Source organism: Drosophila subpulchrella, chromosome 3L (genome assembly GCF_014743375.2).
Source record: "Drosophila subpulchrella strain 33 F10 #4 breed RU33 chromosome 3L, RU_Dsub_v1.1 Primary Assembly, whole genome shotgun sequence".
NCBI lineage: Eukaryota > Metazoa > Arthropoda > Insecta > Diptera > Drosophilidae > Drosophila > Drosophila subpulchrella.
Genome location: NC_050612.1, coordinates 4,823,742 through 4,851,386, shown reverse-complemented (window position 1 = coordinate 4,851,386; position 27,645 = coordinate 4,823,742). Strand labels below are relative to the sequence as shown.

Below are 27,645 nucleotides of genomic sequence, written 5' to 3'. Positions count from 1 at the left end.
TGATCACTAGTAATAATAGTAGACTTATAGCTATTTTTAAATCGTTTTCATTTACATTTAAAAAATCTAGGTTTAAACGTGGTTTTCTTCAGTTAGTTCCCCCAAAAGTATGCATTTCCTAACACTACATTCTGGCGCCATCTGTTGAGAACTTTTGGAATGAAGGACACGTTTTGGCAAGGCAAGTTATGTTTTTGGGCAGAACATCATTTGGCCCGCAAGTATGAACAAATATTTCTCAGCAGCTGTATGTCTATGACTATGTCTTCTTTAGTTTATGAGTATCTTACAAAAAATCCCAAAAACATTTTAAGCATGGGGTTTGAAAAATAAGGAGTGGCACGTTTCAAATGATATGGCGAACTAACAAACCAAGAATCTGATCGTCTGTAATTACGGTTCAAAAGAAGCAAAAAACTTTGAGTTTCTTTTTATCAGAATCCTTGTGTAGGTCATTTTTTAGAACCCATTTCAATAAAGGAATCAAAGCGAATACGATTTTCTATCCAACTATCGAGGTAAATAAATAAATAAAAATAAAGGAGCGTAAGGTGGGCGGCAGCGTAACTACTTGGAGGATTTCTGTATAAATCAGGTTAAAATTAGGTTCTGGCTTGAATGACATTAAGCAATAATAATTGATTACGCCAAAGTGCAAGCTAAGGTTATTTTGAAATACGATTCCTCGCAAGTGTCCAAGTACCGGTCTGGAGATGAGAGCATCGAGGCGGACAAGATAGCTTGGGTTGGGTCAAGCAGGTGGGTGTGGACTTCCTCGAAAATTGGGAGAAGACCAAACCCACGGCCGGCAAGATACGTCCAGATGATGCCCTGTAGAGAGCAAGTACTTTCGCTTGAAGGAGGAGCGTGGCAACGAGGAATCGGCAGTGTCCAAAAACAGTGCCCGAGCGTGTGAACGCGCGGTGTGTGAATGCAAAGTAATATCACAAGAAAAATTCTGCAACGCAACTTTACTTTATCTAGCTCTAAAAAATAATGAACATATTTATTTATTTTTGAGTAGTTATATTGCTTGATTAATTTGGGATCTAGTATACCCTTTTACTCTACGAGTATCGGGTATAATCATAAATGCATATGCAAACCTAACATTTTCTAGTATTTTTATGATTTTACACGGGCTAGCCAAGTTATGTATGTACAATGTTTAACGGCTTTTATAATTTTTGACAACCCAAGTAATAGATAAGAAATACATATACATATTATTCTACTTTGCGCTTAACATAACGTTTTTTCAAAATCTCTCGATAACGTTACACATTGAAATCAAATAAAATCAAGTCTAAAGCCTAGTACTCAGTGATTACTACTCACATTGACGAAAGCCGCGAGCTAACCATAAGAGCGAGATGCAAATAGGCGGCTAACGCTTTTCTCGGGTCTGTTTTTCAGCGCGGTACTCACATAATCTCAGGAAATACCAGAAAAGTACTAGACTTCGATGAACGCCGTTAGCCGCCGCACAAAGAAAACAAATGTCAGCTTTTGGGGTGTTCGTGCAGAATCCAAGCCTTATCCAAATTGCTCGTTATTGTGAGACTTGGCCCACAGGAAGCAATACCACTTTGGCAAAAGAAGCCGGAAGTGGAAGCCGGATTGGGAACGGGGTGGATCCGCCTAATGCTGCAGGAAGTCGCCCAGCATCTTGGCAATGACTCCTCCAGCTGTCCCTTAGCTGGCGCCCTTTTTTCCTCCTCCCTATAGAAGCTAGGACGTCCTCCATCTCCGCTTTAGCTGCCAATTAGCTGGTGGAGGAAAGCTCGTCGGAGATAGTTCTGGTGGTTCTGCTAAAAAGATGTTTCTATTAGTACAACGTAACCAGTGGATCTCCCCCAGGACTTCAACTATTCTGCTGATTTGCGCCGTTGTGGTATTGCTTCCTGTCGGTGAAGACCCACAATAATTTGCAACAGCTTGGAGGAGGCGTCCTTTTTCATCTGCACAGACTTTCTGCAGTCGTTTTTTGAGTTTTCATTACATTTTTAAGACCCGACGAAAAGCGTTAGCCGCGTATTTGCCTCTCACTCCTATGGTTAGCTCTCGGTTTACGTCGATGCGAGTGCTAGGCTTTTCTAAAAGAAAAAGTCGCTGAAACGGAATTTGGTCGCTGAAGCGGAAATCCCCTCTGTGTGATTAGGCTATATACATATAAAGAAAAATTTAAATTATAAAATGTTATCGATACTTATTACTCTTAAATTCACGTTCTCGAATCGCAGATATCGGCATCCGTTGAGAGAGTTAGTATCGCCCATCCCTGTTTCGAGATAGTGCAATATTTTTTATTTACGTGTAAGAATAATGAATCGTTGAAAAGAAATCGAGAATGTTTGTGTTACTGTAAGAATACCCACCATTAGACTAACCCATTTACTAATTGTCCCTATTTACAGTCTCTGGGTGTTGTCATCGCTCCTGTTAGTGGCAATACTCTCATTTATTTCCTTAAGGCAATGGTTGGTAAGCCGGAAAAAGAAGTTACACACGTCCTCGGAAAATGCAATTAACGTTGGCATTTTCCATCCGTACTGTAATGCGGGTGGCGGGGGTGAACGTGTTCTATGGTGCGCCGTAAAGGCACTGCAGGTAATATTGAAAAAACCGAAAAACATACGTGTCTCCTAGGGTTCTAACCGGTGATCAGACAATTGCTTAAAGCAGGGATTACAAAATATTAAAAAAATTGTGGTTTAATATAGTCAAACTTTTATTATTGTTCTCGGGATTATTGATATAGCCTTATATACAACTGAATATGAAGCCAGTATTTTTTTATACAAATTCTTTAATTCTTTACATGCATTATGGATAAATAGAAAACAAATATTTTAGATATTTTTTGTAATATTAACTGCGTTGTTTTAACAAGTTGATATTATTTCGGAAAAGTTATTTTCTCATCAGATCCTTGTCGTTACTGCAATTGTCTTCCATATTTTTTAAAATAACTAACAACAAATCGTTTTCTTAAAGGACAAGTACCAAAACGCCAAGTTGATAATTTACACCGGCGATATAGACGCCTCTCCCAATTCCATATTGCAAAAGGCTAAGAATGTTTTCAACATCGCCGTTGATAGCGACAACGTAAAGTTCGTGTTCCTGAAGCAACGCCATTGGATTGAAGCCAAGAACTATCCGCACTTTACTTTGCTGGGTCAGAGTATTGGATCGATGGTCTTGGGCCTGGAAGCGCTCTGCAAGTTCCCGCCGGACATCTTCATTGACACCATGGGATACGCCTTTACGTTTCCTCTGTTTCGGTATTTGGCCCAGTCCAAAGTGGGCTGTTACGTGCACTATCCGGTTATCAGCACGGACATGTTGAAAAGGGTTCAGCAGCGGCAGATGTCCCACAACAACAAAAAATACGTGGCAAGAAATCCGTTCCTGACTTGGACTAAACTGGCCTACTACCGACTGTTTTCAAGGGTGAGTTTTGGAAAACTTATCTCCTGAAATGCATAATATTACTAAATTTTATTCTAGATGTACAAGTGGGTTGGTTGTTGCGCGGAGACTATTATGGTGAACTCCTCGTGGACTGAGAATCATATTTTGCAGCTGTGGGATGTGCCCTTCAAGACTCATCGTGTGTATCCTCCGTGCGAGGTGACCCACCTTAAGAACCTCCAGCACACGGGGAAGGGCGAGGAGTTTATCATCCTATCTGTCGGCCAATTTCGTCCGGAGAAAGATCACCCCCTCCAACTACAAGCCGTATACGAGCTGCGCACTCTTTTGGCCCAGGATGAGTCCCTGTGGAACAGAATAAAGTTGGTGATTGTGGGCTCCTGCCGTAATGAAGAGGACTATGATCGGTTGAAAAACATGCAAGACTTGACAAAGCATCTGTCCCTCGAGAACAATGTTCAGTTCAAAGTAAATGTCCCATACGACGACCTGCTTAAACTGTACCAAGCCGCCGATATTGGCATCCACACCATGTGGAACGAGCACTTCGGTATCGGAATCGTTGAATGCATGGCGGCTGGCCTTATAATGGTGGCCCACAGGTCGGGAGGTCCTTTGCTTGACATTGTAGAAACCTCTGAGGGAAGTCAGAACGGATTCCTCGCTACCGACGCAGTGGAATACGCAGAAAATATATTAAATATCATTGTTAATAACGAAGAAATGGATGGAATCCGAAGTGCAGCAAGGTAACTAAAAAATGTCTTTAAATATCACCCTTTTGTAATTTTTGTTTCGTTTTCAGAGCTTCCGTGGAAAGGTTTTCTGAGCAAGAGTTTGAAAAAAACTTTTTAAGAGCTGTTTCAACATTATTTACAAGCATTTAAAAGTGAATAATAAATCTGCATCATATTATGAGAACACTTAAAATTACTTGACATCATTTCACCAAAAACTCAAGAAAACATCCAACTGAATACATTTATTATAGTTTACATAACATTTAGAGCGATGTTTTTCGAGCAGTAATATATCGCTTTTCTTAAGTTTTACCTAATGAATTTTTAACCAAAGTTTATCTTTTGTTCGACTTCACAGAATCATTGATCTCTCAGACTTTGTACCAATTTCATGTCGTATTTTAAAATTTTCCTTAGGAGTATATTGGTATTTGCCAATGGAGTTAAGAAATAAGCTAATAATGATCTTAGCCCCCATCGTTCCTTTAACCCAAAATCATGTAACTAATGGCTTCCAACTAATTCTTCATAACTTAGTCACTAAGCTAAGTGAAAATAGCATAGAGCAACAGGAATATCTCATGATTGTCTACCTTCTGTCATTCGCCAGCCAAGCTAGCCAGAAGCTCCTCATCGATGCCATCCCCTGATACCATCCCCCCCGTGCTGCTCAGGTTGAGGAGTCCATCATTGCCAGGAGGGGGAGGAGGTGCCGGCGGCTTGGCTTCCGGCTCCGCCAGTCCAGTCGAGCTGGCAGCAACTCCAGCCATCGAAGATGAATTTCCTGTTCCAACCAGATCTGCGCTTCCACTTGGGGTACTGCGTCCACTGGCTGTATTGCCTCCGCTTCCTCGCTGCGAAAGTTTCGGGATTTGAAATTTGTTGTGCAGCCCCTTAATGAAGCCCTCCATGCTGGCTGCCATTGTTGGAGAGGCGTATTGCAGGATGGTCATCATATCGGTGTGGTGATCAAATCGAGGTGGTGGCTGCGACATGGAGCCGCTGAGGGCCGGCGAGACCCCGCCCGACGATCCGCTGGCCCCCGCCGAAGTGGAGCTGGACTTGCGCTGTGCACTGCCGCTACCACTGCTGCCGCTAGCCAAGGCTCCCATGCTGGGACGTCGCCTAGGCGCGTTGTGCTCCTGGAAAGAGTTGGTACTGTTGCTTTTGGTCAGCGGAACTCCTCCGCCGGCACCCGATCCGCTGAGCTTGCTGCTGAGATTGCCCGAGGAGTTGGCTTTCTGGAAGAGATGCTTGCTGGACGATGTTCCAGAGACCGAGGCTGCTACTGTGGCCTTCTTGGAAGCGGGTCCGCTGTTAACGCCTGGCTTCAGCCCGGTATGCTGCTTCTTCGTGGAACCAGAGGATCCAGCGAAGCTCGTCGCGCCACTGCTGCTGCCCTTCGCCTTCGCTTGGCTGGCGGAGGAGGAACTAGAGCCGGAGCCGGAGTTCTTGCTGCTGCCCGTCTTGTTGATGGTCAACTTGAGGCCCTCCTGGCTGCTGGGCTTCACCATGTACTCCGTGGAGACTCCAGCCGGAGTGCTGCCGCCGGCGGAGTCGCTGCTGGCCCCGCTGGTGGCCAAGCAGCTACTAGTTGCCGCTACTCCCGGCTGTTGCTGCTGCTGCAGCATTGTTGCTGTTGCCAGTGTTGCTGCTGCTGTTGCTGCTGCTACCGCTGTTCCCTGACCCTGACCCACTCCCGCCGAGACTGGAAGCGCCAATGATCCCGACGATGCCGCTGTTCCCGCTGCCACTGTTGTTGTTGCTGCCAGGATTGTTGGCGCTAAAGCTGCCGTCGACGTCATCAAACTAACCTGACAAAGTAAGCATGTGGTTGTGTGTGTGTGTTAGGGAACAAACGAAAAGAAATAAACCAGAAAAGAACCAAAATTATAACAATCAAAAGGGGAACATCACGTGTGGTAAAAAATTAATAAAGGATTTCACAATTATTTTAAGGATCCCACCAAAAAGTGAGAATGTCGTGTAGGAAAAATACAGACAGAGAGAAAAGGAAGAGGAAAACAAGAGAGGACCCCGTTAGTAATTGGCTTAACAATAAAGTCAGCAGGGAAAACATTTCTTTAGAGAAGTTCGAAAAGTTATACAAATACGTTTATAATGGAATAATTTGCAAGATGATCGCTTGCTCATTCTCTAAGTAACTCTAAACGGATATATCAAAAACCAATATTGGGTTTTACGATCAAACTAGGAAACCTTTAAACAATCATGTAAAGCTTTTGTGACTAAGATGATGGACGTTGTAGCTACAGCAATTAGTAAAAACGTAATAATAAAGGCAGGATAGCGCAGCCCATAGTACATGTATAAATTATAGATCAAACATTATGCCTAAAAAGGCTTTAAGACTCTTAAAAATAATAAACACCTCCAGAAACGATATAATACCAGCCGGAATTTGTGAGTTCCGTAGATATAAAGAAGTTTGTGCGCCATTTGTATGCTTTGGTTTTCTACAGGAAACATGCAGGCTGAGCAACAATACAAAACAAACAAATAAAGTATATACATACGTGCTCAAGGCAGGAAAATCGATTAGATCTTGGGTTTTAAGAATACTTAGTGTTGGAAAGGCCCCATTACCGAAAAAAGATTTGGAATTAGTCGAAAATAAAACGGATGCAGCAGTATGTGGGAAACAATAGGATAATATATATTTACAAAAATAAGAAAAAGGAAACGAGACACAACAAAAAATAATAGTAATAGCAGTAATAATATTCTTTTCAACTACAGCAGAGGTAGGCGAATTACAATTCGTTTTATAGCTAATGTAAATACAGCACTTGCATTAGTTTAAATATAGGATCGCTCTGTTTTGGATTCTGCATTGGTTAAGAGTAAACTACGTGTTAGGCTTCCAGTGGGAGATGCTGGGGGTGGGTTGGAGTGGTGTGGAGCACTTATAATGAAAACGGACTTACCGCACCTCCCGCCATGCCCTTGCGCAGGGCACTCAGCTCCAGTCCGGAAGCCCCCGCTCCAGCTCCTGCTCCTGCTCCCACCACCACTGCAGATCCAGCCGTTCCGCCCGCTCCCGACGACGCTGCATAGCTACCTAATCCTCCGCCCGCTGCAAGATGCGAGAGACTTGCGACCGACTTCATCTGTTGCTGAGTAGATTTCAGGGCAGCCACTGCAGCCGCCACGCTGGCCGGCGAAATGCCTCCCCCAGATGAAACAGCCGCAGCTGCCGAGGATGAAGTGGAACTTGAACTGGATCCGGAAGAGGATTTCTCCTTCTTTAAATTCTGGCTGCTGCCGACGGATCCGCTAGCGCTTGCTAACGGAGGAATCGGCGGTGGTGGCGGCGGTGCTCCAACGCTGGCAAAAGACCGCACCAGACCAGGAGCTCCACCAGATCCCGAGGAAGCGGATGGTCCCGATGATGTGGCCATCACAGCCGACGAGGACTTATCGCCCTTGGGACTCAAAATGGTGGCGGCTGTGGCTGCACTCTTCAACGTGGACATACTCGGCTTTCCGGAGGAGCCATGTTTGGGCGAATGCGTGCCAAACGGCGACTTCGGGCTGTTGGAGGCTGTGTTATGTTTGGGACTACTGTAAACGGGCGAGTGCTTTGGACTGGGACGCGCTGTCGGCACTCCCGCCATCAGACCCTGACCAGCTCCACCTGCCTTAGGCGACGACGAGGGCGAGGAGAACTTTCGAACCACTCCACCAGCCGCTGATGCATCTCCGCCAGCCGCCGGCGAGTTTTGCCGAGAATAGATCTTCTCCGGCGGTCCCATGGGGGAATCGTCACGCTTCTTTTTTCGTTTTTTCTCTTTTTGCGTGTCCGAGGAGCCACTACTGGTTGAAGATGACATGGAACTGCCAGAGCCACCCCCACCAGACGCAGAGGAGCTACTGGTGCTGCTCTCGTGGGGACGCTTGGCGGCTACACTTACTCCAGCCGCAGAAGAGCTGCTCTTTTTCGACGAATCCTTACTGGGGTCCTTGCCCGTTATAGGGGTGATTGTTATTGTCGTAGGTGCAGCAGTCGACGAGGAGGCGACGCTGCCTCCAGCGACAGCAGCCTGGGCGTTTAGTGGAATAATCTCAATGCCCCCCGTACGCTGAACTTCAACGCCGGGGACTCCGCTTGTTGGACCCGTAGACTTGCCATCTCCAGGGATAGGCGTGATACTGACACAATGCTTTAGATTCGGAGTCTTATCCTTCCAGATATTTTTATACTTGTCAGCAATGTCGTGCTCGCTCGTCTTGACGGCGCCGGTAGAACTAGAGCTGCCGCTGACCAAAGCGCTACTGCCAGTGGAACTGCCAGACTGTGGATCCGTTTCGCGCTTGAGATTGATCAGTCCCGCAATGGCTGCTGCAGCCGATGTTGAGGCGGCAAAAGCATCCGCTAGAGATCGAGATTTAGCGTCCATTTTCAGGTTGCTGATGTTGGTGAAACCACCACCGGGTAGACTTCCATCTGGCGGCGGTGCCGTGTCCATTGCAAACTGGTTGAAGCCACTGCCTCCGCCTGAAGCCATTCCACCACCCATGCTTCCACCGCCTCCAATTGCTCCTGAGCCCGCTGCTCCCGCTCCAGGACCAATAACGCCGTGCAGTTTGAACTCATGCTCCTCATCCCAGCACTTTAATAGCTTGTAGATGACCATCGGTATGGATACTACTTTGCGGACGGTGCGGGTGAGTTTTTGGGACAGCAGCTCATATTCATTGCTCAAACAGTAGACACTACATGTGGGCTGACCATCCTCTAGTAGGAAATCTACTGTGGCCAGCGATTCTTCGTACGGGTGCTGCAATTCCACGGTGATCTGGTTAAAGGAGACTGCGGTTACCTCCAGTATCACAGTGCTGTCCATGTCTGCGTCGAGTTATAAAGACGGAAAGAGGTATTATCGAGGAAGTGGAGGAAAATTGATGCGCGTAACTTACCATTATACTGTTTCTGCTGCTCGCGAACACAACTGGCAAGCAGGGTGTAGAAGAGAGCCTGCTTTTTGAGGAACGCCACTATTCGTGGCACCTGGGCGGGCTCAGTGAAGGGCAACGAGGACACCAGGGTTCCCTGAAGTTTCCGGTTGTCGGTGAAGAAGTAGCAGTGCGTCTCCTTTGGCAGATTCACATATAGACCGCGCTGGGTGTTCTTAATGGCGTTCTTAGAAGCGGTCTGTACAATCAAATTCAGCACTGTGGTGGGTGGGCTGGGAGGCGTGGCAGTGGCATCTAGCCCGGGCAGTCCGAGTGCCTTTAGAGACTGCAGGCACACAGGCATGGGCTTGTTCAGTCGAAGCACATACGTGGCTGGCATTAATAGCGAGTTGTTTTGGTTGAGAGGCGCATAAGTGGGAACCTCCAAGCCCGTCTGAGCATCGCGGGCCAAGGTCACGATGGGCAGGGTCTGCAGCTTGTTGGCCGAGGAGCCCTCTAGATTAACAGTGGCACTAAGCCCGTAGCTGCTGCGCATAACCTGATCGATGGTAAAGTCGCCGCTGGCCAGTTTAGGATCCCCCTCGGGCAGGTGGAGCGGCGGGCAGAAGTAAGTGAGCTTCATGGGATGGCCACCGCGCCGGGGCAGAACGAGACCCACGGCGGAGCTGGTCATTAGCGAGTAGCTGTCGCCGGAGTGATTTTGAAGGTGCAGCTGGTAGAGGCTCTGGATGTCCGTCTCCATGGCCTGGAGCGCCACGAAAGCCTTTTTTTTCACCTTGGGCTCGGCGTTCAACTGGTAAATGGAGGACAAGCCTTCCAGTTGGACCGTGAAGTCAGCGAAGTCGCCGGATTTGAGACAGGCCACCAACTCGCTGGACTGCTGTTCAATCTTGCACTCGTGGTGCACCTTAACGTCCGACAGGCTGCCTGCGGCGTCCAGCAGGATCTCCACGTAGAACATGTCCGTGGAGATGAAGAGCAGCTGCTGGTCCTCCATGAATTTCAGGCCCAGTTGGCGCGAGAGGCTCTCCAGGCGCTCCACGAGACCGTGGCGCGAAGTGACCTTGATGTAGTGCTGCAGCTTGTCCAGCGCGGACTGCAGAGTTGCCTTGCAGAGAGGGTCCAGGGGGTAGTGCTTCTCAATGAAGTACATCCTGACCGACTTCTTGATCTCCTCGTAGCTCTTCGGCTTGCTCCGGTACTTGGCCCGCAGCTTCTCCATCATTGTCTCCTGCTGGATCTGCTTGTTCTTCTCCTCGATGCTGGGGATGTGGCTGCCGAAGCCTGCACACATGGGCGTTAGTAGTTCCAGAAAATATTAGTAGGGCCAGTAATCGGTACTCACCAGTCCCCGAGGCCTTTGCATTGGATCCGCTCATATTTCAGTCTTTCTGGGTTGAATAATTCACTTATTGATGCTGGGCATTCTCAGCAAGCTTTCGGCGTTGTTAAAAGCGGTTCCGAACCTCAAAATACTCAAAATACTTCGCTTTTTCTAAACTTCTTTCATGCCGAAAAAATTTGCAACGCCAAAACAACAAAATGGCTGCTCCTTACTTCGCAGTGGAAAACTGGTCCTACCATTTGCTAGCCCCATACTTTAATTCAGTAAGGGTGTTCCACTAATACCCAATTGACACTGAGGCATACATATACCTTGAATTTCAGAAATTAGTTAATTAGCTCGACGATGTAATAATTTATAGTAGCTTCTTAAGACTTCCACACATTCTGATATACAAAAAACCTCTAATTCTGTATCGCAAATTCGTCATACTAGGCTGCTAATGGGTTGTTAATGTAATTTTAAGTTTTAATCCTGATTATTTATATTTAATTAGAAAACTTTTAATTACCATTATAATTTTAAATAGAACAAAACTTCATCAATGTATTTTTCATAAGTAATGAAATATTTTTTTTATTGCATTAGATTTGCCAGAAGTAATTAATTGTATCATTAAACTCGAAAGTAATAAATTGTTTTTTTCGTTTGCAATACTTTTTTAAGCCCCGATTTTATTAGCATTATTTTATTTTAAAAAAGTAATTAATTTGGGAAATCTGTGGTAAACAGTGTGTGCGGGTCTTTAATGAGTTTTACTATCAATAGAAGCTTTTGCTAAGTGCGAACTCTATCACGTTAATTTGTTCTTACCCTGCAAGCAAAAGGGCGATATTTCTATCGCCTGTCGTCTGTTCTGCGCGATAGAAACGCGATAGAACACATTTTACAAAAACAAAATATACATATATCGCGTAGAAGTAACTTCCAAGTCACTTATGGACGATAGAAAGGCGGTAGTACACATTTTACAAAAACAAAGAGGGTCGGGATCGCGAAGAAGTAACTTCTGAGACACTTCTGCGCGATAGAAAGGCGATAGTACAGATTTTACAAAAACAAAAAGGGTCGGGAACGCGAAGAAGTAACTTCTGAGACACTTCTGGACGATAGAAAGACGATAGTACACATTTTACAAAAGCAAAATTAGTGGAAAAAACACGATATAAAAAGAGGTCGCGGTAATTTTCCGTTACCCCTTTTTTTCTGAAAATTTTTTGGGTCTTTCTTTTGACCCACGCCATTATTTTTCGCCCGAGCGTCATTTCGTTGCGCGATTTGTCTGTGGACAGTGTGGTTTTGTATCAAATTTGTGCATTTTAAAAATATAGTTTTGTTTTTTCCTAATTGTTTTTAATTGCTTAACATATTTAAATGTCCCCCCCAACAAAGCGTGCGAAATTACGTGCTTATCGTGAGCTTTACGATTACTTAAACCTTTTTACGGACAAGCTAGCTGTGGACATTACTTAACGTGTAACTGCGGAGAAACCCAGGCATCCAACGATTCTCAACATTTTTCGTTGTAAAAGTTAATGTATTCTACTTTATTTTTACTTTGAACAAAAAACAATTTTGGTTTCTGTTTCTTTTAGAACTGGTTATTAATAAATTACTTATGTCGACGGAGCTGAACCTAAATAACATTGTTCAGCAAAATTTCCTACATGCCAGGCACCGTGTATACAAGCGGACAAAGCCCTTATACAAAAAATAAATGCAATATATAAAAAATAAGTTTTTATTCAAGATTTTCCAATTGGGAAAGACTCTTCTAGGTATCTTTTACAAGCATATGTAAAGTCACTTTTGAGTGACTTCCATAAGTGACTACAGCGACACTTCCAGAAGTTACTTCGGCGATATCGCATTCGGATCGCGGAAGTGTCTTCCGACGGGAAGAAATGTGCCACTTCGGCGACACTTCCAGAAGTAACGCAGAAGTGACTCCGAGAAGTGTCGCCGAAGTGGCACATTTCTTCCCGACGGGAGTCACTTCCGCGATCCAAATGCGATATCGCGGACGATCGTTTTCATCTTTTAGAAGTCACTTAATAGTGCCTTCCGCGATAGAAAATGCTTGCAGGGTACAGGACGGCCAAACAAATACTCAGTATTAAAACAATGCATCCGCTTTAAGTAGTCGTTTTCAACATTATTTACATTGTACGTACAAACGACTATAAGAAATTTCATTATATATCGCAATCATAATAATCAATGATTTTGTATTTTCTCAGCGATGGAGTCGATATGTCGTGTTTGTCTGGGAAAGTACAAGTATATGGTCAACGTTTTCGATGTAATATTTGAAGCGGATATTTCAGTTGCTAGTATGATTTTTTGATCCACCGGCTACAAAATTGAGAAAAAGAATCAGTTTTCCAAGACCATTTGCGCGATCTGTTTGCAAGAAGCAAACAACGCATTTGAGATTATAGAAACGTGCGAGAGGAGCCAACAGTTTTACTGTTATTTTAATGATTTGCGGGAGAGGAAACGAGAAGGATCCAACTATTCAGAAAAAAGCCAAGAAGGCAGCGGCGAAATAGATCACAGCAAATACAGGATCTAGCCGACGGGAAGTGATTTAGAAAAATCGACGGATGATAAAGCCTATGATGATAAAACGATAAATCCGACGACCAACCGTCGCTTAATTGTTCCTATTGCCCTAAGACATTTCCAACGAAATCAATAGGTGAGCGGCCCTCACGGTGTTCCCAATGCAAGAAAAGTTTTTCAACCAATCATATTCTTAAGTGTCACTTTCGGACTCACACATAACATCGGCGATGTATCGATACATCGATGTTTTCCAAAACTCGGGAAACATCGAGGTTTTCAAACATCGATGTTCAATCACTGCTTGGCAGAAAAGAATCCTTGTAAGCTAAGCACATTTTTGATTGATTAAGTAAAATAAACTAAAATATACGTTAAAATTGGTATAGATCTCGACAAATATTGGTGTTGGCGGCGCTTCGATATGGAGAAGATCGCCAACACCAGAATCCACAGCAGAGTCAGACCAATTATTCAGTTTTTTACAAACTAATCAAACTCAAAAAATGAATAGCGGTCGCGCGGATTCCATATTGGCTTTGCAACAATACTTGAATGCGAGTAATTTGGACCCTGCCCAAAACCCTTTGGATTATTGGAAGGTACAAAAAATAACAATTTAATTGGTAACCAACTTAAAAATCCGATTTCTTCTTTCATCAGATATCAAATGACGCCGGATTCAAAACATGCGTTTTTAAATACTTCTGCGTACCGGCCACCTCTACTGAAAGTGGGAGGATGTTCAGTAAAGCTGGACTAGTTGTAAGCGAGAAGAGAATATGATTTTATTCCTAAACAAAAATGATTGGATAATTTAGTTTTAGTTATGTTACCTTTTTCTTATTTTTTTGAGTAAAACTTTATACTATTTTTATACCCTTGCAGACGGTATATTGATTTCAGTCAGAAGTTTGCAACGCAGTGAAGGAGACGTCTCCGACCCCATAAGTATATATATTCTTTATCAGCATGACTAGACGAGTCGATATAGCCATGTCCGTCTGTCCGTCCGTTTCTACGCAAACTAATCTCTCAGTTTTAAAGCTATCGGGCTGAAACTTTCCCAAAAGTCGTATATCCTTTGCAGGTAGTATATAAGTCGGAACCAGCCGGATCGGACAACTATATCTTATAGCTCCCATAGGAATAATCGGGAAAAAAAATTTTAAAAATTATATCTTTGGTGTTTTTTAACATATAACCTTCTAAGCTTGGAAATTACATTTCTTAATTAGTTTTGAATTTCGAATTAAATTTTATCAAAATCGGACGACTATATCATATAGCTGCCATAGGAAAGAAAGGAAAATTGGTGGGAAAATAATATGAAACAAATTATAGCTTCGCCGTTCCTTAACATATAACCTCCTACGCTTGGAAATAACATTTTTTAATTAATTCTGAATTTCGAATTAAGTTTCATCAAAATCGGACGACTATATCATATAGCTGCCATAGGAACGATCGGAAAATTGGTGAAAAAATAATATGAAACAAATTATAGCTTCGGTGTTTTTCAAAGGATCCAAGGCAGTTTTATAACTTTGTCAATGCTAAGCGAAAGTCTTCAGCCTTGCCATCATCTGTACGATTAAACTCTATTGAGGCATCTACGGATCCCGAAATTGCAGATTTATTTGCTGAATTCTTCCAATCTACTTATAGTTCTGTTTCTTGGTCTAATTCTAGCTACCCTAATCACTTAAACAGGGCAAATTGTATTTTTTCTCCTGTAATCACCGAAAGTTCTCTCTTAAGTGATTTAGAAACTATAACGCCAACCTATTCTCCGGGGCCAGATGGACTCCCTGGGTGTGTTCTTAAGTTTTGTGCCCGAACTATTTGTAAACCCATTCTTAAACTTTTTAATTTGTCTATCTCATCATCTGTTTTTCCTCCTATCTGGAAAGATTCTTTTATTATTCCACTCCACAAAAAGGGTGCGAAGGTTAATGTTCAGAACTATAGAGGAATCTCCAAATTGTCTGCAATTCCTAAAATATTTGAACGCATTATTACCTCTCAGTTGCAACATTTGTGCTCCTCTTTATTATCGCCGTGTCAACATGGTTTTGTTAAGCGAAGATCGACCACCACTAACCTGCTCGAATTGACATCTTTTGTAATAGATGGGTTTAACGAAAAATTGCAGACAGACGTTATATATACAGATTTTAGTAAAGCCTTTGACTCTGTAAACCACTCTCTTCTTTTATTCAAATTAGATCAGCTCGGGTTTCCGAATAATCTGTTAACTTGGATTTCAAGTTATTTGAATGGTAGATCTCAGAGGGTTTTATTCAAAAACGCTGTTTCCAAGATGATCAACGTGACATCTGGAGTGCCTCAGGGCAGTCATTTAGGCCCTTTGCTGTTTACTCTGTTTATAAATGATCTTCCCTCTATAGTAACTCACTCTCGTTTACTAATGTATGCTGATGATGTTAAGCTTTGTTTTTCATATAATAATATTGAGTCTGGTTTTTGCTTGCAGTCAGACATTAATAGATTCCAGGAATGGTGTCAGTACAACCTTTTGAATTTAAACTATCTTAAATGCAACGTTATGACTTTTTATAGGGGTACGCCAACGTTCATAAGTTACTCTCTTCAGAACATGTCCCTGGACCGAATATACTCAGTAAACGATTTAGGTGTTCTCCTAGATCCTAAACTTAAATTTGACTCCCACATAACCTCTACTGTAAATAAAGCTATGAGTGTTCTTGGGTTTATAAAGCGTTGGTCTAAGGAATTTGATGATCCATACACTACCAAATTATTATTTACCTCCCTTGTCCGTCCTAATTTGGAATACTGTTCTTCCGTTTGGAGTCCTCAGTATCAAGTGCACATTGACCGTATAGAGTCCGTACAGAAACAATTTCTTCTTTTTGCCTTACGTGGTTTGAACTGGGATCAAAACGTCAGGTTGCCTTCTTACTCGAGTAGATTGCTTTTAATTAATTTGCCTAGTCTAGTAAGCCGTAGAACTATGCTTGGTACTATTTTTATGAATAATCTTATCAGAGGCGATATTGATTCTGTAGATTTGGTAAGCCGCCTTACTTTCAATGTTCCTGTTAGACTAATGCGAAACTACTATCCTATAAACTTGCCACGATGTTCATCTAATTTTAGTCAGCATGAGCCTTTTCGCGTTCTTTGTAATAATTATAACAACCTATATCATTTAATTTGTTCCTCAACCTCTATCCCTTTATTAAAAACTAAAATCTTAGCTCATTTGCTTTAGTCTTGTTGATCTATGTTTTGTCCTGTCCTTGTTTGTTCTATGTACCTTCCTCGCGAACCGTATTTGCCCGAAATAAAAATGGGCCCGCGCGTAACAAGCACGTGCTTGGTGTCGTTTGGGCCACTTGTTTGTACTGCTCTTAGTGCATCAACGTTAGGGTTGTTGGATTTTTAAAAAATATCGTATCGATGATATTTGCTGTTTGAAAAATATCACACGATGATATTAAGAAATATCATAAAAAATATCGATATATCGATTTTCTTTTATAAAAAATAATTAGAAAATAATAGCCAATCCCTCAAACCCAAACTCCCACAACATCATAAAGTTCCTAAAAAGTTCAAAAATAATGCACAAAATATAAATAAACATCAATGTAAATACAATTAGAATCTAAGGATCCCATAAATAGTATAATCTTGTAAATATGTATATAATAATAATAATAATAATAATAATAATATAATCTCACAGTAAACCCACAACTTAAGCCCCGAGCCGAAGGCCTAAGCTGCTATGGCTCCAAAAAAAAACCACTGTTAGCGCTTAGTTTAATACTATTAGATAAATAAATAAATAAAATAACAAATTTATTAAGGATATGGCACAGCCCATTGTTTTCAATTTTATTTACAGAGATACTGATTACATACATTTGAACTTATTGTTTTTAATTATAATTCATGAAATTACATACATTTGTACTTGTTTTTAACTATAAATTCATGAAATTACATACGTTTGTACTTGTTTTTAATTATTTCGCAAACAAATCTGTTTTTAATGATTTAAGAAAAACTCGTTCAGTTACATGCTGGTCTGTCATACGACTACGGGAGTCACAAACAACACACTTTATGGCAGAAGCCAACGGTTTCGATGAAACCGAACTACCAGGCGTGATCAGGCAACTTAATGACACCTTCGCTAGCATGGGCATAGTTGATTTTTGTGAGATCCAGAAATCCAAAGGATTTGTCTCCCAACTGCAAAATGGCATACTAAAGAAAGGCTGCATTTCCTTTCTTTCGGAACTCTGGACTACAGAGTCTTGGAGCTCTATGGTCCTGTAGTGCAGATCTAGAAAAGATTCCTGTACGCTTAAAGCGACCATGTCATGTTCTCCGCAATCCATTTCTCCTACAGACGAAGGCAGTATTTCTGATTGCTTTTTTTCAACCATCTGCTTTATGATTTCATCAGTGACATTTTTTACGTGACGAGGCAAATACATTTCTTTAAATCGAGGATCAAGCATTGTGGCTTTCATGAGTATGTTGTTCTGGAGCAAGCCACTTAATAGCTTTTGTGATATTTGTAGAAGGGTATCTTTTGTTAGAATGCCCTCAGCGGTAACCATATTAGCTTCATTTAATTTTGTATTGATCATAGAAATCATAGGAATCACTAAGCCTATCGCCGTAAGAATCGCCGCTCACATTATCAGTGGCTTCTTTAAAAGGTTGGAGAACATGGCAAAAATCGCGACAAAAATTAAGCTCCTCCACTGAGAGCATTTCTGGTGAGTTGCCTGAGGTTCGTCTACTCAAAATAACGAATGCCACTTCGTCGGCTAGTGCAACGAACGCGTTTAGCATATCCAAGCACGAGTTCCACCGAGTGTCCACGCTTTGAATTAGTGTTTTGATTCTTGCTTCTGGCACTCCTTTGTCCATTTGACATTTCCGTAGTGCGTCCATAGCAGCTGTGCTGTGTTTGAAGTGCATGACAATACGCTTAACTTTGTCTATGAACATTTGAAGAAAGCATCTTGGTGCTTATTTTTTAGATGGGATAACAGATTGCTTTAGTGTTCCCTGGTTTTAATGACTTTAGAGCACAATGTGCATTTCGCAGAAGTAGCATTTGATTCTGTATGAAAATCTTTTGACCAAACATAAAAAATCGAAAATATCATAAAAAAATATCGTCAAAATCGTCTTTTTTTGCCCAAAAAATATCGCGATGATAATATTTTTATTAAGAGAAAAAATATTGATATATCGATATTTTGATATATTTCCGACATCCCTAATCAACGTTCAACAAAATAAAAAAAAAACAAGGAAGAATGCTATAGTCGAGTACCTCGACTATCAGATACCCGTTACTCAGCTAAAGGGACCAAAGGGAAATGGAGATATGCAAGCAGCAAAGCGAGATTTAAATGCGCCACCTACCGGCGGAAGACAGATTTAAGCATTGTGGGCGGTAGAGTGGGCGTGGCATATTCGCATAACAAACCTGCGCTGCGTACAAAGCTACGGAATCTAAATCTGAAATCCCAATACTCTATCTTTGATAGTTTCCGAGATATCCGCGTTCATATTTACGATTTTTTGAAGTTTGTGGGCGGTTTGTGGGCGTTAAAGTGGGCGTGGCAAACTTTTTTTTTGGGTCAATCGATAGGTATTGATAAGAACAATTCATTTCAGTTTAAATTTTTACTCTAGCATCAAAACTGTAGAAGCCACAGTTTTGGGCGGTTTGTGGGCGTTAGAGTGGGCGTGGCACTCTACTGAAACAAACTTGCGCTGCGTAAGAAGCTCAGGAATCTGCTCGCCAAATCTCAATAGCCTAGCTCTCATAGTTTCCAAGATCTCAGCGTTCATCCGGACAGACGGACAGACGGACATGGCTAGATCGACTCGGCTAGTGATCCTGATCAAGAATATATATACTTTATGGGGTCGGAAACGCTTCCTTCTGCCTGTTACATACTTTCCGACGAATCTAGTATACCCTTTTACTCTACGAGTAACGGGTATAATAACATCCTACGCTTGGAAATAACATTTTTTAATTAGTTCTGAGTTTCGAATTTTATTTTATCAAAATCGGACGACTATATCATATAGCTGCCATAGGAACGATCGGAAAATTGGTGGGAAAATAATATGAAACAAATTATAGCTTCTGTGTTACTATATATTGGGAACATCTTTTCTTGTATTTTAAAATTAAATAATTATAGCTGCAAGTTAACTTCCTTTCTTTGTTATTTTATATTTAATTGAATTGTGATTTAATTTTATTTTTTGTGTTGAACGAGTAGAACAGAAAACAATGGATCTTAATGAACTTACACATTCCATTTATTTGTGGTATTCGTTTATAATATTATATGGAGTAAAAACATTTTTTAAAATTACACCCAAAAAAAATTCGATGTATCGATGTTTTTTCTGAAAAACATCGAAACATCGATGTAGGTAAACATCGATGATTTTCCAGCTCTACTTAATATGCCGCTGCCGACCGCTGCTATACATAATTTCTTCAGTTACACTTGCGAACACTTATAGAGGACGACCATTACAGTGGTCCCACTGTCCGATGACGTTTGCTGTTCAATCAAGTCTTATAGCGTCTTCCCACAGAGATCCATTGACCATCTACCATCCGTTGAACGGATGGTCCATAAGGTTTTACCGTTCCGAAAACTTCCCAGTCCCGATTCAAATTTGACGGACTCTTTTATGCAATAGTTTGGCGAAGTTTTTTCGGTGCAACTTTGAGCTCTTCTTCTTGACAGTGGAAATTGAAACATTCACTACGAAAACGTAAACAATAATGACAGGGATCGATCGGAAATGGAAGGCGCAGAAGCAACAGGTTTGGTTATCTAGCATAAAAATTGTGAGCGCCACAGGCTTGGGCGGTTTGTGGGCGGTAGAGTGGGCGTGGCATATTCGCATAACAAACCTGCGCTGCGTACAAAGCTATGGAAGCTAAATCTGAAATCCCAATACTCTATCTTTGATAGTTTCCGAGATATCCGTGTTCATATTTACGATTTTTTGAAGTTTGTGGGCGGTTTGTGGGCGTTAAAGTGGGCGTGGCAAACTTTTTTTTGGGTCAATCGATAGGTATTGATAAGAACAATTCATTTCAGTTTAAATTTTTACTCTAGCATCAAAACTGTAGAAGCCACAGTTTTGGGCGGTTTGTGGGCGTTAGAGTGGGCGTGGCACTCTACTGAAACAAACTTGCGCTGCGTAAGAAGCTCAGGAATCTGCTCGCCAAATCTCAATAGCCTAGCTCTCATAGTTTCCAAGATCTCAGCGTTCATCCGGACAGACGGACAGACGGACATGGCTAGATCGACTCGGCTAGTGATCCTGATCAAGAATATATATACTTTATGGGGTCGGAAACGGTTCCTTCTGCCTGTTACATACTTTCCGACGAATCTAGTATACCCTTTTACTCTACGAGTAACGGGTATAATAACATCCTACGCTTGGAAATAACATTTTTTAATTAGTTCTGAGTTTCGAATTTTATTTTATCAAAATCGGACGACTATATCATATAGCTGCCATAGGAACGATCGGAAAATTGGTGGGAAAATAATATGAAACAAATTATAGCTTCTGTGTTACTATATATTGGGAACATCTTTTCTTGTATTTTAAAATTAAATAATTATAGCTGCAAGTTAACTTCCTTTCTTTGTTATTTTATATTTAATTGAATTGTGATTTAATTTTATTTTTTGTGTTGAACGAGTAGAACAGAAAACAATGGATCTTAATGAACTTACACATTCCATTTATTTGTGGTATTCGTTTATAATATTATATGGAGTAAAAACATTTTTCAAAATTACACCCAAAAAAAATTCAATGTATCGATGTTTTTTCTGAAAAACATCGAAACATCGATGTAGGTAAACATCGATGATTTTCCAGCTCTACTTAATATGCCGCTGCCGACCGCTGCTATACATAATTTCTTCAGTTACACTCGCGAACACTTATAGAGGACGACCATTACAGTGGTCCCACTGTCCGATGACGTTTGCTGTTCAATCAAGTCTTATAGCGTCTTCCCACAGAGATCCATTGACCATCTACCATCCGTTGAACGGATGGTCCATAAGGTTTTACCGTTCCGAAAACTTCCCAGTCCCGATTTAAATTTTACGGACTCTTTTATGCAATAGTTTGGCGAAGTTTTTTCGGTGCAACTTTGAGCTCTTCTTCTTGACAGTGGAAATTGAAACATTCACTACGAAAACGTAAACAATAATGACAGGGATCGATCGGAAATGGAAGGCGCAGAAGCAACAGGTTTGGTTAGATTAGGAAGATCAGCTGTTATCGGATGGTAGATGGTGGATGTGCCCTGTGGGAAACGGAGTTTCACATTTGAAAATGGGTGGCGCAGAAGCAAGAGGTTCAGATCAGCTGTTATCGGATGGTAGATGGTGGTTGTGCCCTGTGGGAATCGGAGTTTCACATTTGTCAAAAATGCCAACCAACGGATGGACTCTATGAGAAAAGGGTATAATACCGACATTTGCTAGGGCACACAGGAGAAGAACCTTTCAAGTGTTCCCATTGCCATAAGAGTTTTAGTTGGGATTCAAGTCTTAGATACACATGCGAGTTCACAGAGGAAAACGATCGTTTAAGTGTTCCCGCTGATATAAGACTTTTGAGAAGTAAAACAATACACCGTTAACATATTTACAAAATGTTCAAAAATGTGGGCGACAGACCACCTTTTAAAATTTGTATTCTAGCATCAAAACTACCGGCGCCAAGGTTTTGGGAGGTATGTGGGAGTTATATTGGACATGGCACTTACAAACATTCGCTAAATGAGAAACTAAGGAAACTAAATCGGAAATCCCAGCTAGCTCTTATATTTTTCGAGATTACAGATCAAGTATATACATATGGGCACTTCCACCAAAAAGTCTACCACGACCGAAAAATTAAAAGTGATCGGAAAAATCTAACATAAATATAATTTGAAAGAGAAATAATCATATCTAGTTAATTTATAAGAAACACACTGATTTGTTTACCATGATCCGAGTTGTATAATTGCAAAGTCGCGCAATGCATTTTTTGGTTTTTGCACATTTCAATGGGTCATTTGGTTTTGATGCTAGATCATAAAGAGCGAGAAAATAATATGACTTTACCTCTCTCAACTCTTTGTTGGAACGTATTGAAAGGGAAAAAAATGTACTGAGAATTTTGCTATGCGGAATATCTGTAATTTTTGTAATCCCATTACCGTATTCTCCAATGTCCCGAGCGACATCGGAAAACGTAACTTCTTATCAGTACGTCAAAATCTCTCACTGCAAGAACCTCAAAACTTAAACTTAAACAGGTATTATACCGACAAACAAAACCTGGAAAAAACTGTAAAAAATCAACAAAGTTGGTCCCGAGCAACAACGTAAGTTTTCGCAAAAAAAAAAAAATTTTTTTATGAGTTTTATTCTTTTGCTTTTTGTTTTATATAAATATAGATGGATGGCGAAAAGGATAGGAATGTCTGCAAACGTTGGAGAGACAAATTAAAAGAGGATCAAGTCAAATTTAAAACATTTAAACTTAAAAATAATGAAAGAAATCGGAATGCTAGGCAAGAGAAAAAAAATGGCTGAAAGAGATGATCAAATAATCGAAGAAAGAAAGAAATATGAGCGAACAAGAAAAAGAGAATTTAAAAAAAAAAGGGAAAGAATTAAAAAATTGTATTATATTATTACAATGACTTCCATACACATGTATATATTTTTTTAAATAAAAATTTTGTTGAAATAAATAGTTTGTTTATAAAAAAACATCTGCTTATAAAATTAAAACACTTAGTACGCTTTTTTATGATATTTGTCAAATATAACACCAGAAACAACATAGAGATTGTAATCGGAAAAAATGTCCCGAGCGACATGTCCCGAGCGAATATCTTAGAAACTACATTAAAAAAAAACGGCTTTACATTTTTGAGCAAAACCAAAACTATTTTACAGCTTCATTATTGAACCACAATTTAAAAAAATCGCATGAAAATATTCCATCAAACTAGGCTAAAATCCGGGGTTGAATGAACTCCCGCAAAACCCACTTCTATTTTTGTCCCGAGCGAAAACGACAGTTTTTTAAAGATATCTTAAAAACTAAAAGTCGGAAAAAATCAAGATTATTGCACAAAATAGAGCTTGGGAAGAGTGAAAAGTGAAGTCAATTATCAAAATTAAAATCGTTTTATTTCCCATTTTTTTTTCAACTTTAAAAGTATGCAAACGTCCCGAGCGAAAGGCTTTTTTCTATTTGTCACTTAGAGTGGGCATGGCGCATCGGGATAACAAACTTGTGCTGCGCATAAACCCCTAGAGTTTGTATGCTTATTTATTTATAGGGTCGGAAACCCTTCCTTCTACCTGTAACATACTTTTCCACGATTACACTATGCCCTTTTACTCTACGATACTGTAGTTGCATCTAAATGCACTTCTACCTGAACATATTTATTAGCTAGATTACAATTGCATGGATCTACATACTATGATTACTCGGGCGCCGTTATAAAAGTTAAGTGAACAGCTGCAGGAAAAGCCAATTCTTTTGGAGGAATCTACCCAGGTAAATTTTATTTACGATATATTTAAAAAGTCCTATCCAGGCATCTGTAGTTGAAACATGTATGTATTTAAAGCAGATGTCAAGCCTAATGCAATCAGTAAGAATATAACTCTTGGCATATTCACATCTCTGCGGCACAATTTGAGCTATTCTTATTGATTTTATTTCAAAGTGCTCGCATTTAGAGCGAAGGTACATTGATGTGAACATAAAAACAGAATATTAAAAACTATTATTATTATACATGTCCACTAAGCCAGATATTCCATTTCAGATCCATGGAGTCGTCTCTTTGCCGTGTTTGCCTGCAGATGGGCGAAAAAATGGTTAACATTTTCGATGTGATATGTGAATCGGATATTTCCATTGCTAATATGGTTTCTCTGTGCACCGGCTACGCAATTAAAAAAAATGATCATTTACCCAAGAGTATTTGCGCAATCTGTCTGCGAGATGCGCAAAACGCATTCGACATTAAAGAAACATATGAGAGAAGTCACCAGTTCTACAGCTTCTTTAATGAGATACGTGAAGAGGAACACGATAGTATATCAATCTGTTTCGAGAAATTAACAACCAAGACAGAAGAATCAAGTAACCACGCAGAACCTGGTCAAAAGATGAACAGAGAAATAAAACAGTCCAGTTCCCAAGCGAGTATAACGTATTTAGAAAAGATGGATGATGATTCAAAAAAAGATGTTAATTATGACGATGATAAAGATTATGAGCCTGGTACTCACGATGGCAACGATAAACTGTCTCTAAATTGCTCACATTGTCCAAAGACTTTTCGAACGAAATCAGGACTTGATACACACATTCGAACACACACAGGAGAACGACCTTTTAAGTGTCCTCATTGCGTGAGGGCTTTTGGAACAAATGGAAATCTTAAGCGGCACTTGGTTTTGCACACAAGCGAACAAACTTACCGGGGTTTCCAAAACTCTAAAAAATGTCAAACTAAACTACGTCTTAAAAAGCATTTGCGAGCTGGCACAGTAGATCGTCCAATTATCTGTTCGCAATGCCGTAAGAGTTTTAAATCCAACAAAAATCTTAAAATTCACCAGCGAGTACACAACAGAAGGCTCCAATTTAAGTGTTCCCACTGTTCAAAAACGTTTCCCCATATATCACGTCTTGAAACACACTTGCGAACCCACACAGGAGAACGACCGTTTAAATGTTCCCACTGCTCAAGGGCATTTGCATTTCAGCCAAATCTTAAGCGGCACTTGCTAACGCACACAGGAGAACGACCTTACCAGTGTTCACATTGCTCAAAACCGTTCACAACTGGTGGAAATCTTAAGAGACACATGATATTGCACACAAGAGACCTATTATTCAAGTGTTCGCAATGTCCGATGAGTTTTACCACTAGGAAAAGGCTTGAGTGTCATCTTCGAATTCACGCGGAACCACCGTTAAAATGTGAACACTGCACAAAGACTTTCTGTTATATTTCAGCCCTAAATGTACATTTGCGAACGCACACAGGAGAACGACCATATAAGTGTTCGCACTGCTCGAAGACGTTTGCTTATAAATCAGCTTTTAATGTACACTTGCGATGGCACACCGGAGAACGACCATTTAAGTGTTCTCAATGCACGAAGGCTTTTGCACTTTCGGGAATACTTAAGCAGCACATGCAAACGCACACGGGAGAACGTCCCTTTAAGTGTTCCCAATGTTCAAAGGCTTTTGGAATTAGTGCAAATCTAAAGCGCCATTTGGTGTTGCACTCTCGAAAACTATAATTTCCTCTACAGTTTGCCTCAAATACATGTGCGAACGCATACAGAAAAGTTATCCTTTAAATGTTTCGATCTAAGGAATAAGATTCACTTTCGAAGGACGTTAGACATTTCTGAAAATGCTTATTAAGACGCAAAAAGACCGACAACTTAAGTTTTAAAAAATGCTTGTTTATTTTAATGCCATAAATGATGATAGATAAATTCTTAGTCTAAATTTGAACCACTTTTAAGGTACAATTAAGCATTAAAATAATAAAAAATATATTATAAAAATTCAATTTTTTTATTTATTTTTTATTCTTTGTGTATAGTACGTTTTATAAAAAAATATATATTTTGCAATAGCACGGACACATCGATTATGCATATCTTGAACGAATGTCCATCCTTCCACAATATTAGACCCAAAACCCCAAGCTCCGATCTCATCCCTTTCTTAACTAATCCAAAACCTGAAAACATACTTAACCTTCTTAAATTTCTAAAAAAAGCCAACATCATGAACGAATTATAAGGCTACAATAAGAGAATTTAAAGCTACTTTCTAATATCATGTATTAAAATTAAGATCTCCATGTTTCCTAATTAAGTGTTATTTGTTAATTGAAGCTAAATGTTAAATCTCATAAAATTAATATGAAATATTTGAATATATAATCAGCCGAAAGTCTTAGCAGCTGTGGCTGTCATCCCTCCCTGTAGCTTAATTTTTATAAGTAAGCCTACAGTGTACAAATAAATAAATAAATATTATTTAAATTCAATTTTTTTATTTATTTTTTATTTCTTGGTGAATAGTTAGTTTTTATAGACGGATACCATTGCCGATTTTTTTAAAATTTGTATACATTTTTAATTTACTCCTTATTTTAAAAATAGAATTTTATTACTTATACATTTGTACAAACAGAAATCCTCCTGCAACATTAACTTGTTGCACGGTTTAAATTCAATCAAGCAATAACAAAATGTGCTATTGGAATCCGGCTATAATTGGTTTCCTTTTTGCGCGTTAAATGGTGTTTAGTATATTTCTGCGTAAGATATTCATGCCTCCATGGTCACACTGAACTCAAATGATTTTTTGTTATTAAACCGAAGGTGAATAATTTTGCCAAATGACGTCCATAGCAGGAGGACACGGCGAGGCGAATCCAAACAGCTCCTGGCTCAGTGCCCGTGGATTCTGGCTGGCCTATCTGCTGGGCATGCTTTCGGTGCACCTGCTCTTCTTATCAGTGCCCTTTGTCAGCATTCCGTGGGCCTGGACGGCCACCAATCTGCTCCACAATGCGGTGAGTGCTCAAAGTGCCCGATGTCCGACCAGCAGTATATCCTAATTTTCTCTGTCCAGGCCCACCTGTACTTCCTGCACGTTATCAAGGGAGCTCCGTGGCTAAGCACAGAGAACGATCCCAGCCGGCGTTGGACGCACTGGGAACAGATTGACGACGGGGTGCAGATGACCACAACCCGCAAGTTTCTCACCGCCGTTCCTATTGTGCTGTAAGTGCATTCTTAGTTGTGGTCAACGGAGGGGGAAGTGCCTTCCTGTAGTCCCAGGGGTCAATTTGTATTAATTTTTAACCGATTCTAAAAACGCACTCCGAATCTTTAGAAAATATATCTTATCTGTATTCCGTACCTAGATTCGAATTCAAAAATTAATTTAAGTTCATAATTGATTTTTCAATATTAGATACAAACATCATTAATTTGTTAAAATTGTACGATCTTTTTACTTTATTTCTGCATATAATTTCTTGACGTATTCCAGTTTTTGAATTCAGGTAGGGTCATGCGATAGTATTAAATTACATTTTTATACTAAGGTATTTATAGAGAACAACCAAATTAGCAAAGCATATATCTTTACTGTTCCTTAACACATTTTATAATGCTTTTGTTTTCTTAGTTTCCTACTGACTTGCCTGTACACCCGGAACAATACGGAACACTTTATCGCAAATTTTATATCTCTGGTGGTTGTCACGCTTCCGAAGTTGCCGCAGTTTCACGGTGTGCGATTGTTTAACATTAATAAGTACTAGAAACTGTGCCATCGCAGATTAGATTTATTTTGTTTAGTGAAATTGTATATAACTTACTGCTGGCACAGCTCTTGTACTCAAATTGTAAATCATGTAAATATTCCTAAATAAACATAACAAACTAATTTAAATTATTATTAAAA

At 40.4% G+C, this 27,645-nt stretch overlaps 4 protein-coding genes and 1 long non-coding RNA gene across 7 annotated transcripts; 3 read left to right on the top strand and 2 right to left on the bottom strand.

Annotated features, from left to right (window-relative positions):
- Positions 1-1,009: 1,009 nt before the first annotated feature.
- Positions 1,010-2,142, bottom strand: LOC119554208. 2 transcript variants are annotated; one of them, XR_005219803.1, is made up of 2 exons: positions 1,864-2,142; positions 1,010-1,808 (listed from the first exon to the last, which is right to left on the bottom strand). It is a non-coding gene; the product is annotated as an uncharacterized LOC119554208 (long non-coding RNA). The 2 variants fall into 2 exon arrangements; XR_005219804.1 differs by having other exon boundaries at positions 1,870-2,142.
- Positions 2,143-2,260: 118 nt separating this feature from the next.
- On the top strand, positions 2,261-4,368 carry LOC119552765 (GDP-Man:Man(3)GlcNAc(2)-PP-Dol alpha-1,2-mannosyltransferase). Its single transcript, XM_037862570.1, has 5 exons — positions 2,261-2,364; positions 2,418-2,610; positions 2,998-3,456; positions 3,514-4,187; positions 4,244-4,368. Exons 1-5 carry the CDS (start codon positions 2,351-2,353, stop codon positions 4,323-4,325), a joined length of 1,422 nt encoding a protein of 473 aa, XP_037718498.1. The 5' UTR covers positions 2,261-2,350; the 3' UTR covers positions 4,326-4,368.
- LOC119552764 (mediator of RNA polymerase II transcription subunit 1) lies at positions 4,212-10,679 on the bottom strand. 2 transcript variants are annotated; one of them, XM_037862567.1, is made up of 4 exons: positions 10,462-10,679; positions 9,120-10,400; positions 7,127-9,048; positions 4,212-5,992 (listed from the first exon to the last, which is right to left on the bottom strand). In XM_037862567.1, exons 1-4 carry the CDS (start codon positions 10,493-10,495, stop codon positions 4,778-4,780), a joined length of 4,452 nt encoding a protein of 1,483 aa, XP_037718495.1. In that variant the 5' UTR covers positions 10,496-10,679; the 3' UTR covers positions 4,212-4,777. The 2 variants fall into 2 exon arrangements, with proteins under 2 accessions (XP_037718495.1, XP_037718496.1); XM_037862568.1 differs by having other exon boundaries at positions 5,627-5,987; positions 10,462-10,678.
- A 13,326-nt stretch (positions 10,680-24,005) lies between these two features.
- LOC119555043 (zinc finger protein 41-like) lies at positions 24,006-25,072 on the top strand. Its single transcript, XM_037866229.1, has 3 exons — positions 24,006-24,535; positions 24,776-24,957; positions 25,041-25,072. Exons 1-3 carry the CDS (start codon positions 24,006-24,008, stop codon positions 25,070-25,072), a joined length of 744 nt encoding a protein of 247 aa, XP_037722157.1.
- Positions 25,073-26,521: 1,449 nt separating this feature from the next.
- Positions 26,522-27,645, top strand: LOC119553610 (ORM1-like protein). The gene is made up of 3 exons (XM_037864068.1): positions 26,522-26,746; positions 26,806-26,957; positions 27,367-27,645. Exons 1-3 carry the CDS (start codon positions 26,570-26,572, stop codon positions 27,500-27,502), a joined length of 465 nt encoding a protein of 154 aa, XP_037719996.1. The 5' UTR covers positions 26,522-26,569; the 3' UTR covers positions 27,503-27,645.

Excerpts from the sequence above, each read along its gene's own strand:
- LOC119552765 (XM_037862570.1), top strand. Across the intron at positions 3,457-3,513 it reads ACTACCGACTGTTTTCAAGG|ATGTACAAGTGGGTTGGTTG; the intron begins GTGAGTTTTGGA and ends ATTTTATTCTAG. Across the intron at positions 4,188-4,243 it reads GGAATCCGAAGTGCAGCAAG|AGCTTCCGTGGAAAGGTTTT; the intron begins GTAACTAAAAAA and ends TTTCGTTTTCAG.
- LOC119552764 (XM_037862567.1), bottom strand. The coding sequence starts at position 10,495 with ATGAGCGGATCCAATGCAAAGGCCTCGGGGACTG. Across the intron at positions 9,049-9,119 it reads GCAGCAGAAACAGTATAATG|ACATGGACAGCACTGTGATA; the intron begins GTAAGTTACGCG and ends AACTCGACGCAG. Across the intron at positions 5,993-7,126 it reads AGGGCATGGCGGGAGGTGCG|GTTAGTTTGATGACGTCGAC; the intron begins GTAAGTCCGTTT and ends TTACTTTGTCAG.
- LOC119553610 (XM_037864068.1), top strand. The coding sequence starts at position 26,570 with ATGACGTCCATAGCAGGAGGACACGGCGAGGCGAATCCAAACAGCTCC. Across the intron at positions 26,747-26,805 it reads CCAATCTGCTCCACAATGCG|GCCCACCTGTACTTCCTGCA; the intron begins GTGAGTGCTCAA and ends TTCTCTGTCCAG. Across the intron at positions 26,958-27,366 it reads ACCGCCGTTCCTATTGTGCT|TTTCCTACTGACTTGCCTGT; the intron begins GTAAGTGCATTC and ends TTGTTTTCTTAG.
- LOC119555043 (XM_037866229.1), top strand. The coding sequence starts at position 24,006 with ATGGTTAACATTTTCGATGTGATATGTGAATCGGATATTTCCATTGCT. Across the intron at positions 24,536-24,775 it reads ACAGGAGAACGACCTTTTAA|GCTCCAATTTAAGTGTTCCC; the intron begins GTGTCCTCATTG and ends ACACAACAGAAG. Across the intron at positions 24,958-25,040 it reads AGGAGAACGACCTTACCAGT|TGTTCGCAATGTCCGATGAG; the intron begins GTTCACATTGCT and ends CTATTATTCAAG.